Raw genomic sequence first — 13,692 nt, 5'->3', positions numbered from 1 at the left:
TCTGCCGATAGTTTCCTTGATTTCCTTGATGGTTATTGTACTGGTTGCTAGACCCTTGATTCCCTTGATGATTTGGTTGGGAATTCTGATAGTTCCCCTGGTTATTCCTCTGGTGAGGTGGCACATAGGAGCTCCCTGGATTCTTCTGATTCCTATTTTCCCAATTAGTATGGTCCTGATTCCTGTACCCCAGTTGTAATTGCCCTTCTTGACCTTTCCCTGACCAGTTGGACTGCCTCTCTGGAGGGTGTGCATAATTCGTGATCTGTAGTGGGGGTGGCTGACTTTGATCATTGTCAGTCCATCTAAAATTGGGGTGAGTCCTCCATGGGGCATCCCTTTGTCTTCCTTGGTTCCAACTTCCATCCGAATTCCAGCTCCCCATCGAATTTGCTTGGATTTGGCATTCCCCTTCACAAGGCTGACCGAAATAAGGCTGAAGTTGCATTTCCTCTGGACCAGGGGGTTTCTCACTTTCCGCTGGAGCATGAGGGTTATACTTCTCAATTGCATTCAGCAGTGCTTTCTCCAATTTATCTATCCTATCTTCCACCTTCTTGTCATCTTGTTCCGTTATTGTGTTGGCTGACCCCCTTCTCAATATGCTCCGCGGGTTATCATAGGCCTTCTTTGCCTCGATCAATCTTCCCAAAGTTTCTCTGGCTTCACTTGCTTTATTTTTGGTAAACTTTCCCCCGCTTGAGGAATTCATCAAGTCCTTTGACTCAGGGCTTGCACCTTCGTAAAACAGATAGTAAGTCTCCGCTTCAATCATCCTATGATTCGGACAAGCATCCAACAGTCCCTTAAACTGGGACCAGTAAGAGCTCAGAGACTCATCAGATAGTAAGTCTCCGCTTCAATCATCCTATGATTCGGACAAGCATTCAACAGTCCCTTAAACTGGGACCAATAAGAGCTCAGAGACTCATCATATTCTAGCTTGCACTCCTGAATTTCCTTCTTCAAGGCATTCGTCTTGTTGGACGGGAAAAAATAATCCAAAAACTCCAGCTTGAAATCCTTCCATGTGTTAATCGAGTCTGGTGGGAGCCTCAACAGCCAAGTATTAGCCTCCCCCTTGAGGGCAAACGGAATTGCACGTAAACGGTAGTCTTCCTCAGTCGCCTCGTTGGGGCGCTTTTGAATGCTACAAAGCTTACTAAACTTGTTCAAGAATTCGTAAGGACATTCGTTCCTTCGTCCAGAGAATGTGGGCAGAACTCCGAGCACATTTGTCTTGATATCAATAGACCTCCGACGCAGGTTTGAGACTATTGCATGGGCGGGTTCACCGTCGAGATGTGCGGTGAGTGACCATATCTCCGGATCGGGATCTACTAAATGAGCCATATTTGGGTCTTCCTCCTCCTCAGTCTCGGAACGCTCTGTTTCTGTTGACGACTTCGGGTCTTCTTCTCCTGACGAATTCCACTCATTCTCACTTTCTGATTCGAACGGAAATGGGTTCACTGTCCTCAAACCTGATCTGGTGGTGATAGTGGACGTAGACTCTTTGACTTGCCACTTGTATCGGCCGCTCCCTGACCCAGATAAACTAGCCCAACTTCTAGAATGGAAGCCCGTGTTCATAAACTGTCAAGAAAAACAAAATAACAGAAATTAACTATTTACACCAAATCCTCAAACGCAATAACAATAAACGCCATCCATCCCCGGCAACGGCGCCATTTGAAGCCTCTTTTTTCCTTTTTAGGTTTTGTTTAGACTGCGTGCACAATAGGGAATAACAAGACTCCTAGGTCCAGTGAATCCACTAGATCACAAGGTCTAGGAACTCACGGATCGTTGGAAGATTTCGGTCGTCAGACACACAGAATACCACTTCAAAAAAAACCCTCAACCACGTATACTAAAATTTAGCACAGGGAAGTAGGGATCGATCCCACAGAGATGGATGCGTAATGAACATGCTCATGGATTTGGAAATTATTTTTGGGTTGGCTGCTGCCACGCATTTTTTTGGGTTGAGGAAATTAAACTAAACTTGGAATTTAAATCTATTACGCTAACAACTAGATCTAGGCAAAAAGAAAGAAATCATGCATGTAAACTAGAAATCGAGACAATCACTAGATCTAAGAAACTATTCTAAATTACCTAGAAACCATGGCTGAAAAAGCAGAGTACGGACGAAAAGCTGGAAAAACAACTAACTAAAGTACTAACTAACAGCGACATCATCTTTTTCAAATCAAATTGCATCAAAACTCAGTAGAAACAGGTATGAAGCGTAATCGGAAAACAAAGCAGACTGGATTTAAGCAATTTAACGAAGAACAATTAGGAACTAAACGGATCTATGGCTACTAGACGAAGTAAAACAGAAAGGAAATAGAAAACTCAAAATCCATGCACAACTTGAATCCCCTGTTCAGATCCGACCTCGAATGCTAAATCCACTCCGGATCCAAGCATCCGACACAAACTCCGGCCAAAAACATACCATAACTACAAAATCACCAAACAACCTCCGATCAACAACAACACCACAGATCTACAGTCGAATTCCCCAGATCAAGCACAAGATTGACTAAAACAGAGATTAACATGCAACTGCCGAAATAAAACTTCAACAAAACAAAATGAACGCAGATCAACACAAGATGAACACCATCATGACAGAAACTAAATGCATAGATGAATCGGTAACAGCAACAACCAAATCGACTTCCAAACGCGAAGTTCGAACGAAATAGAGTGCAAAAACAGAATGTAAGTAGATTGTTTCTTCGCCCTTCACGCGGACGGTGTTACGACTGACTTTCTCGGAAGATGAGACCCTTAGAACCCTAAACTACCCCAGAACTCCCTTTTCCCAAGTGTGTGTTTTGTGTGTGAGCTAAGAGCAAAATCCTCCTTTTCGTGTAGTGCATGCTCCTTTATTTATAGGCGTTGAAGTGGGGCCCAGCGAGGTATAGATAGTCTTTGTTGCCCTCAGCTATTGACTCCCTTCTTCTAGCCATTCTTTTCCCTTCACTTCTGCTCATTTTCCTTCATTTCCTTCGCTAGTCCGTTTCCTCCGGCTTTTCCTGGATCTAGCGATTCTGTCACACACCTGGCTTAAAAACTGTGTTAGACCCAGTAAAATATAGTGTTTTTCACCACATAACCGATGCATGAAATTAGCCTTATCAACTATGCGTTTATCTCTCCAATGAACCCTGGACTTTAAAAATATCCCAGACAACCCTGGACTAAGCGTTTATCTCGAAAATGGTCATTTTTCACTGTTTCGTGACAAAAATACCCTTTTGGGGGGTTTGGGAGGTTTGGGCAATTTGGTCTTTTTACATTTTAAATCTGATATTATTTTTGTGATGTACTAAATATGATATTATTTCAAAATTATCATTCTTCTTTCCTTTTGTCATCCTTCACTTTGTTTCTTTATTTCAAAATTAGATTTACTTTTATAAAATTAATTTTTAAATTTTGATTATTAAATATCAATAAATTATTTTAATTACTAAAATTACTATTAAATAACAAATTAATAGTTTTAATCAATATTTGATAGTGTCTAATAGTTAATCAATAAGGTACAACGCCGCCTTAGTTTTAATCAATAATTAATAGTTTTAATCATAAATAGATCATATAACACGATTTATTCTGAAATAATATGCATCTAATGTATAGGAGAATTTGACTAAAAATATTATGAAGTTGACTAAAAATTTGATACTACTAAAAATTTGATATAGGAGAACTTTTGTTGAAATTTTCTAGTTAATTTTGATTGCTTTCAAATTAATAAACGAAAATTATATTAGTCTTACATTAGATGCATATTTATTCGGAATAAATCGTGTTATATGATCTATTTATGATTAAAATTAAGGTGTCGTCGTACCTTATTGATTAAATATTAGACGCTATCAAATATTGATTAAAACTATTAATCTGTTATTTAATAGTAATTTTAATAATTAAAATAATTTATTGATATTTAAGAATCGAAATTTAAAATTTAATTTTATAAAATTAAATATAATATTGAAATAAAGAAACAAAGTGAAGGATGGCAAAATGGAAGAAGAATAATAATTTTGAAATAATATCAGATTTAGTACATAACTGAAATAATATCAGATTTAAAATGTAAAAAGACCAAATTGCCCAAATCCCCAGAACCCCCCAAAAGAGTATTTTCGTCACGAAATAGTGAAAATGGACCATTTTCGAGATAAACGCTTAGTCCAGGGTTGTCTGGGGATAATTTTTAAAATCCAGGGTCACTGGGGAGATAAATGCATAGTCCAGGGACTATTTTTGTAGTTCACTCTAGATTTTAAAATGAGTGGATGAGATTAAATCTTACGAATCTCAATAAATAGTACACAAAATATCAACAAAAGGGTAATATCGTTATTATGTTATCATATGATAATTTTCGTGAATGTTTTTTTATATCAACATAGTGTATTACAAATATCAACAATATGACATAAGAATATCAACACTAGTACAAGAAAATATCAACACATATTTATTGAGAGTTTTACATGGTTTTATTGAGATTTTTACATGGTTTTATTGAGATTTTTTGATGTATTTATTGATAAAAATCTGGTTATCAACATTTACGAAAACTAAAATAAAAAATATCAAATTTCTCATCCGAACGTCGTCGGAACATATGCAATAGAGATCTCGTTGGAATCCTTATAAAATTATCTTTAATTTGATATATTTTTTGCGAAAAAATAATTTAAATCGAGAGAGTTACGTAAATTTAAAGTTTTAAGATGGTTTTAATGAGAGTGAATTAACATTAATACCCTCTAATTTTATTTATTAATTTTCTTAATTAAAAATATAATCCATTTGACATTATTTCAACAACTAGATCTTCTAATCTAATGGCTAAGATTTAGTCTGAGTTTGAGATTGCTAATTAGTTAACAATTGATTACTCACCCTATACTAGGGTAGTAGTGTTATAAAGCTACTACTTCTTTTAGTGTACAATTAGACATCAAATTTCAATCACGATATCAGCAAATGGAAGATTGAGATTGAGTTTCAAAATTTTCATATTTGAATACACAGACTTCACTATAATAGTGTTTTAGTTCATACACTTACTATAATTTATGTAAAATGCACTAAACACTATTGGAATGAATCAAAACGCTCTTAAAATAACTTTCGTGTTTTTAAAATTAATCCAATCTCATCTTTCCATTTTTTGATCTAATGGCTGAGATTTGATTTCTAGTTATGCATGAAGATGTGATTGTGTATATATAGGGAAATGATATGCTACACACCCTATGTGAGCATCCACAATCATTTGAAGCACATTTAACGTTATTTGTTTAATTTTATATATTTAGTTTGATTCTACTACATTAAAAAATGTTATTGAAATAATTAATTTCATAAAATTCATAAAAATCAAAGCGCAATTTGTTATTTTTTTCATTTATTTGAAGTTATAGAAAAAACGAGCAAATTGAACTATGATTACTACAAATTTTGTGAAATTAAAAATTTCATAACATTTTAATACTAGAATAAAGCTAAATATATAAATCAAAACGAACAATGCTATGCATTTTTCAAATGAACGTGGTCATGGATGGACCTAACACTGACCAATTTGTCGACACAGTTTCCCCGCCCTGACTGCCATCGCCGCTATGCAGTTGTGCGTGTGAGAAAATTGAGTTGGGGAAAAAAGATAGCCTTACTGGGCTATATGTTATGTTGGGCTTGGGTCATTAAATCCAGTGATTGGAATGGAAGCCCAAATTTTTAGGGGCTTTTTAGTATGATGGAATGGAATGTGATTCCTACTTCCATTCTATTCATTTGCTTGGTGTAATGGAATGAATGAGTGGATGGATGAAAATACAAAAGAAATCCAATGAAATTAACGTTTCATTCATATCTTCATTCCATTCCAACCTCCATTCCATTCTACTCTTATTCCATTCCATCATACCAAGCATAAGTATCTAACTAATTACGTCGGACTCCTTTATTAAATCTAACTTTTACAGCTTCACATCACATTATTAATAAGATGCAATAATAAATATTCTATCATATTCACAAAGAAAATGATAACAAGACCATTATTTATTGCTTAAAGTCGTGATAATCTGTCTAATACAATTAAAATTTAGCGTCTCCTAAAAAATGGAGTAGTGTAGAATATCACAAATATAAATTAAATTATATATTTTAATATTATTTTAAATTTAGCACGGGTTTCTTAAAATTCTACTTCTTATCGTTGAATGTGGTGATCACGCAAAAAAACTCATATTACCTCCGTCCCAACTAAGTTGACACAAAACTTTTGGGCACGAAGATTAAGAAATTGTATTGAAAAGTAGGAGAGAAGAATAAAGTAAAAAAGATAAAGAGAGAATAAAGTAGATGGTGGAATAAAGTAAGAGTGGTTGCATGTTTTATTTTTTGTTAAAAAAAAGAGTAAATGCCAAATGTGGTCCTAAACATATGGTCGTTTTATCAATTTGGTCATGAACATTATCTTTTTGATTATTTGGTCCCTCACAAATGAACTCGGACCGAAATCGGTCCTAAATTGACAGACGTGTTAAAAATAACAGTCAAACAGGTGTTTAGCCGATGTTGACCAAAATTAACCATTTTAATTTATATTTTTAATTATTAATCTTTCCTCTCTTTTCTTCTATTCTCTCTCTTGGTCTCCCTCTCTGCCAGCACCGCCGCCGGCTGAAAACTGCCGCTGCTGTCATCGGGCTGCCGCCGTCGCCGTGTCGCGGGAGATGAATCACCACCGATTTCAGCATCCGCAGCTCCAATGGTGTGGACCGAGCTGGAATCCGATCGGCTTCCCCGGCCTCTACGGCCTCTATCGCCGGATTCTGCAGAGCCACGGCGACGAGAAGTGTTTCTCTCTCCAGTGCAATGCTTGCCACAAGGTATTCCGCTCGGAAAATGAGAAACCCCTATTTTTCATCAATGTTGGCCTAGAAATCGAATTTGAGTTGGTTTTGATTTGATTTTGCGCAGAAGAAGAAGATCAACGGCGCTGCGGTGTACAAATGCGGCGATCATCGCCGATATCTAGGTCTCGATTTCAGAGATGCGTTGATTCATCACAATCTAGAACCGCCGCAGGTTTTTTCATCATCTTCTTCTTCTTCTATGGAGAATTCTCTGTTTATAACTGTATACAATTTCACAGGTGGATGTTGTGGCGGTGCACAGAAAAGCAGCCGGCGGCTGGGAAGGGGGAAACAACGTGGTGATGGAGTACGATTTCTTCCCGCCGGCGGCAAGATCGGGGCGGAGAAACGACGTCGTGGAGGGGGAAATTAGGAATTCCAGAGCATTTGATGGCGTTGATCTGTCGCTGAAGCTCTCTTACTAGTGGGTAGAGGTCACCACGATTCATGAACCGCCGGTTCCCGGTTCAGAACCGTCGGTTCAGGTTCGTAAAAATTCTGAACCTGAACCGGCCTGCCTAGGTTCCGGCGGTTCCGGTTCATGAACCGGTTCATCCACGGTTCAAAGCCGGTTCAAGACCAGCGGTTTCCAGACGGTTCTGGTTTGGACCGCCGGTTCAAGTCGTTATTTTTTTTTATTATTTTTTTTTAAAAAAAATTTATTCGTTTTATAGTACTAATTACAAATTACACTTTGTAGAGTTGTAGTTGTAGTTGTACTCTTGTACTATCGAATAAATAAATAAAACGAGAATGACAATTGACAAATGGAGTAGAAGTCGACATTGGAGTTGGAACAATTAGAATTTTATTGATACAATCATGATACAATTATACAAATTTGAACGATATGTGAATGTCAATATTACAAATACAAATGTTGAAAATTGAAATTACAAAAGAGTCAAAAGACTTAATACATAATAACATAATATATGCTTGTTAGCTTGTATAACAATTTAAATAAAAAAACTTGAAGTAAAAAATAATAAATTATAAATGTAAATAGATAGTATATATATATATACTCTTAGTCGGCGAAGGAGATGTTTCTAGATAACTAAATTGAGGATATCTTTAGCAATTCAACCTTAATTGTTGAGTTTAATTTAACCATCAACAATCATGGTAGAATTGTCAAAAGTCTCCCGGATTTAGTCTTATAGAGAAGTCTTCCTTCACCGATTAGAGTATATACAAATACAATTATATAATTGTATTTGTATATTTTAAAGTTGAAACAATTGAAAAAAAAAGAAATAAAGGAAAAGGACTTGAGCCCAACTTAAATTTAAAATTTAAGTTGGGTTGCCTACGTATCCTTAATGCTCAATTACATTAAGGAATCAAAGTCCACGTAGTTCTCTTACCTTACTTACCTATTCGTCAATCGGCGGTAGCCGGTAGACCTCCCACTCCACCTCATTGTTGTTCTTCTTATTCGTCGGGGTAGTAGTCTTGGTCGGTTTGTACTTGGGTGTTCCAATCTAGCACTTGGTCTCTAATGTCAGCCGAACACCAATCGTCAAGTAACATGGTGGCTTCCATATTTTGGCCGGATAGTCTACTTCTTCTATTGTCCAAGACGTTGCCTCCAACACTAAAAGCGGACTCGACGGCGACAGTGGAAGCCGAAATTGAAAAAATCTCCTTGGCCATTGATGATGCAAGTATGGGAAAATCTTTCTCATGTGTTCCCCACCAATCGAGGACGTCGATTTGGTTGGGAACGGGACCTTCATCTTCATTCAAAGAAAAGCGTGAGTCAAAATATAAATCTAACTCACTTACCGATCTTGCCGACAAACTGCTGCTGGTGGTGTAACCGTATAGGTCGGTGACAAGGACGAGGTTTTATATTAGGGGCGGTGACTCTATGTGTGTGCATCAACTGGCCAGGAGGGTGCCTAGACCTAGCTGTGTCGTTGGGTCTGTGCCTAAAACCTCTTGTCAACAAAAATACTTCAACCCACTTCTACTTGCTAGTATAATGGAGTAAGGGTCGATCCCACAGAGATGGATGTAGGCGAAGTGCAATTGCAAAGACATTTCGGAAGGGTTGGTTTGCTACCACGCTTTTGGGGTTGAGTTCTACCTAGGCGTAAAATTAAAATGAGACTCTACCTATACTGACCAGTAAGTAACTAAATGCTTAATGCTACTGGATGTGTACGTGAATGTGAAAGTTGGACACCTAGTTATGCATATGATGAAGCTACTAGACGAAACTTACTAAAAATGCCTAGATAAAAGGTAAAGGGAATCAAATGATATGCTGGCAGACTGGCTGCTGGGTTTGTAGAAAAGCTGATAAAAGTGCAAGTACAAAAGCAAAAAGTAACAAAAGCAACATATCTTTGACTGTGACATTTTCTTCTTCACCAAGCTAAACTAACCAGATCTAACAAACTCCATTGATGAATGCTCAAGCTCAAAAATTCGTAAATGCAATATTTAACTTGAAATCGAGAACGAAAGCAAGAAAAACTGAGATTTACGCATACTGGTCAACAGGACAGGGTGACAGAAACAAGTAGAAACGAATTCCATGCATTTTTGAGAGATTTAAACCGATTAAAACTTGTAAACACTTAAGGAAAGACTAGAGCTAACTAAGCTAGGCAGATTCAAGCACTTAAACAACATAAAACTATCAGATCTTGCTAACTAGAGAGATTTAAAGCAATAACAAAGCTGAAACTCAAATAAAACCATAAAAACTTAACTTCATTCAAACATTCAAACCATAGGATGCTTCAAACAGATTAACTACTGAAATCCGAGACAAATGCAAGTAAAACAAGTTCTTAAACTAAGAAAGCATTAAAAGAAAGCATGTAAATGGCTGATGGCTTCTTCTGAAACTGGAACTGGACTACGGCGGCTGGAATGATTCAGGCATGATGACTCCCCGCCGGCTGGTGGCCGGAATCTTCATGGCAGGCTGCTGCATTTAGAGAGTGGAACTTAGAGCTAATGGAGCTATTCTCCCACAAAGTGTTCTCAAAGTGATGATAAAAGTCCAAAGTTTAGCTCCTATTTATAGGGTGGCTTGCCCTAATTTCTAGGGCTGCCTCTTCATGCGAAATGACAATTTTGCCCCTCTTTAGTAGTTGATTGTTCCAAGCAAGTCCTTCATTCTCGTGTCCAGTTCCGTAGCATCCATCCTGGCCAGTTTGCACATTTTCTGCTCATACTGACCAGTTTGCACACCTTTTGCTTCTTTTTCACTTGAATTCCTTCTGAACCTTTCCTCCTGATTTAGTACCTCAACCTGCACACTTTAGCAACTATTTTGCAGATATTATCCATAAAGCACGTTATACTGACCAGTAACCATGGCTTAGAACGAGACTCATCAGTCGGCCAATTGGGATTGTGCGTCGGGGTCATCAACTTGAAAGAACCCAAAATTGTGTTGTTGATGAGGGGTGGGTCGTTGTCTCACTTGGTGGGTACTGTTGTACTTGGCTTCGTATTCGGCAAATAGAGTTTGCAACTCAAACTCAAATACATGTTTGATGACGGAGAGATTGAGGAGGTTTATCTGGAATGTTTTGGACAAACGTATGTTGTTGTCCTCATTGTCGTCATTGTTGTCCTATTGCAAACGCCGAAGTGGTTCAAGATCAATAGAACTCAAATTGTTGTAATAAAATTCTAAAACATTCAAGGTACCGACTAATTTCCATTTCGGATCCAAAACCTTTGCAATCAAAAACACCGTTGGAATCTCACTGAAATACTTAAGCCATTTGTCAATCATATAATATAAAACACACATCAACTCAGTATTTGAAACGGAATTTTTCACAGTCGTCTTAAAACCAAGTGATATATACATGCAATGCTCTAAAACACGAACAGATGTGCAATAATAAACACCCGATAACTCAACAGTCGCATTTTTGAAACCTTTGAACAATTTAAACAAACTCATGCTTTGCTCCCAACATGCATGCGATAGATATAAATCAGGAACAAGATAAGTCCTAAAAAAATTAATCAAATAATCTATATGCTCCAAAGTAGAGTTCACACAATCATATGTGGATTTCCATCTAGTAGCCACATCAATTGTAAAATTTGTGTACCTGATCTTCTTTTGATGACAATATTTCTTCCAAGCCTTACCAATGTAAGGCTTCCAATGGATCAAATTTACGGCAGTTCTAATAGGATCAACATGTTTTTGCCACAAAGAAAGAGCATCTTGTACACATAAATTTAAAATATGACAAATGCATCTTTGATGAAAGTACTTACCATTTATAACCGGGGCACAAGCCGCAATTAAGTCGGCAATACTTGCAGTGTTAGCGGTTGCATTATCAAAACCAACAGAAAAGACCTTATTGGACAGTCTATATTCATTCAAAACTTGAATAATTAAAGCAGCAATTGCGGGTGCGGTGTGTGGCGTAGAAAATTGTCTAAAACCAATCAAACGCTTGTGCATCGTCCAACTATTGTCCAAAAAATGACATGTAATGCCCATATAAGAATTTCTTTGAAAAGCATCAGTCCACACATCAGAGCAAATGTTTACTTTGTGACCCAAGGTGGACAAAAAACTTGTTACTTCTTTTTGCTTCTCAAAAAATTGTCTGTTGTTAGATCTTTGATGTGAAGTTGCGGGTATTCTTTTAGCACCGACATTAAAAGCGGTTTGCATAGTAACTTCATATTTTTTGTCATCAAAAAAATTGAAAGGCAAATGCTTCATTACAACCCATCTAACCATAGCATCTTGAGCGACTTTATGATCATATTTAAAAAGAGGCGTACCTGTTGTTTCAGACCCACCGGACGGGAAGTTTAGTTGGGTTTGGGATTTGGCGGTCCCATATTCGATCGGATGCTTTGCCTTTAAATGACGATGGAGGGTACCATAGCCCCCACCGGCAAAAAATGGGTAGGATTTATCGCAATAGTTGCAATATGCAACAAATTCACTGGTCTCTTGTTGAGTGGTTGCATCTAGTACCGGAACTTTTTTATAATATTTAACAAAAATATCCGATTTCAAGGCCTTCTTATTAGTCTTACCCCGCTCGGTTTGAGTTTCAGGAGGAGGAACCGCGTCATCATTTTCACCAACTTGTCCGGCGCTCGTCGGAGGATATTGTGCAGATCCTCCACCATTACCGTCGTCGTCGTCGGATGATAAATTCACGTTGCCATAAGAGTGATAAGACTCGTAACCTTCGCCGCCGCTCATGTTGCTAAGTACCATGGCAGCCCTATGATCTTCTTCGGCCTACAAATATTATATATAAAGTTATAAACGGTATAAATAATGTATAGTACCAAAAACAAGAATTTGTAAAATTAATATTCGAACAACTTACTTGCAAACGCATAGTGGTTTGTCGGGAAACCTCATCCATTACCTCACGACGACTAGGGCGCCTTGATTTCCGACGACCACTTTGATCTTGGTCTTGGGCAATTCCCTTGCCCGGATCACCACCACGACGAGATGAAGACATTTTTTGCAAATTGAAAAATAAAGAGAGAGTATAACAAGAGTAGTGAGGGATGATTATGATAGACAATTGAAGTAAATTATAAGAACAATTTGCACAAATATAGTAAACAACTTGAGCAATTAGAGAGAATGGAGATAGAGATGAGAGAAATTGTGAGATTGAGAAGAGAAATTCTTGTTAACACAAGAATGAAGTAAGTAGAAATGAAGGGGAGAGGGGGTATTTATAGGAGAAAAAATCAGATTTAATAAATAAATAAAAAATTGAATTTCGAAAATTTGAAACCGGCCGGTTTACCGCCTGAACCGCCGGTTTCTGATCGGTTTCCGACAAAACCGGCGGTTTGGTCGCCAGTTTCTGACACGAAACCGCCGGTTTCTGCCCGTTCTGCCACCCTACGCCTGACCGGCTGAAAAAGCTGCCGGAACCGGCGGTTTCTAGCCGGTTTCCGACCAAACCGCCGGTTTGGTCGCCGGTTTCTGACAGAAACCGCCAGTTTCCTGCCCGTTCTGCCACCCTACGCCTGCAACCCTACGCTGCCACCACCTGCCGCCTGAAAAAGCCTGCCGGAACCGGCGAACTGCCGGTTTCGACCCGCCGGTTACGGTTCTTCAATTCTCGAGAACCTGAACCGACCCGTCGGAACCGCCGAACCTTATCCGGTTCCAAACCGTCGTCGCGGTTCCGGTTCACGGTTCCGAACCGCCGGAGACAGTTCCGGGCCGGTTCAGCCGGGCCGGTTCGGTTTGGTGACCTCTACTAGTGGGAGAGGGAGACCAAGAGAGAGAATAAGAAGAAAAGAGATGAGAGGTTAATAATTAAAAATATAAATTAAAATGGTTAATTTTGGTCAAAATCGGCTAAACACCTGTTTGACCATTACTTTTAACGGTTCTGTCAATTTAGGATTGATTTCGGTCCGAGTTCATTTGTGAGAGACCAAATAATCAAAAGGATAATGTTTAGGACCAAATTGATAAAACGACCATATGTTTAGGACCATATTTGACCTTTATTCCAAAAAAATGACTCAACTTAGTTGGGACATCCCAAAGAAGAATACAACTCAACTTAGTTGCGCTTTCAAAAATAATATGATACTCAGGATTTTATAATTGCATTTAAAGTTCATGTTTAAACATTTAAGATTGCACAAAACAAATTAGGAGCAGATAACAGTCAATTTCATCACCTTCATCATCCTGTATTCTCGTTCACACATTTTTATC

At 37.9% G+C, this 13,692-nt stretch overlaps 1 protein-coding gene across 1 annotated transcript; it reads left to right on the top strand.

Annotated features, from left to right (window-relative positions):
* Positions 1-6,788: 6,788 nt before the first annotated feature.
* Positions 6,789-7,396, top strand: LOC148926695 (uncharacterized). The gene is made up of 3 exons (XM_089058466.1): positions 6,789-6,944; positions 7,036-7,143; positions 7,211-7,396. The coding sequence occupies exons 1-3, from the start codon at positions 6,789-6,791 to the stop codon at positions 7,394-7,396; spliced, it is 450 nt and encodes a 149-aa protein (XP_088914592.1).
* The last annotated feature ends 6,296 nt before the right edge of the window (positions 7,397-13,692 follow it).

The sequence above is a fragment of the Salvia hispanica genome, chromosome 5 (genome assembly GCF_029641045.1).
Source record: "Salvia hispanica isolate PSC_SH4W2 chromosome 5, Shi_PSC_v1, whole genome shotgun sequence".
Classification (NCBI taxonomy): domain Eukaryota; kingdom Viridiplantae; phylum Streptophyta; class Magnoliopsida; order Lamiales; family Lamiaceae; genus Salvia; species Salvia hispanica.
Note: the sequence above shows the minus strand (reverse complement) of the source record. Positions and strands in the feature narration are given on the sequence as shown.

Bases quoted from the DNA above. Each gene is read 5' to 3' on its own strand.
- LOC148926695 (XM_089058466.1), top strand. From the start codon at position 6,789: ATGAATCACCACCGATTTCAGCATCCGCAGCTCCAATGGTGTGGACCG. The intron at 6,945-7,035 runs GTATTCCGCTCG...GATTTTGCGCAG, and splicing joins AGTGCAATGCTTGCCACAAG to AAGAAGAAGATCAACGGCGC. The intron at 7,144-7,210 runs GTTTTTTCATCA...ACAATTTCACAG, and splicing joins ACAATCTAGAACCGCCGCAG to GTGGATGTTGTGGCGGTGCA.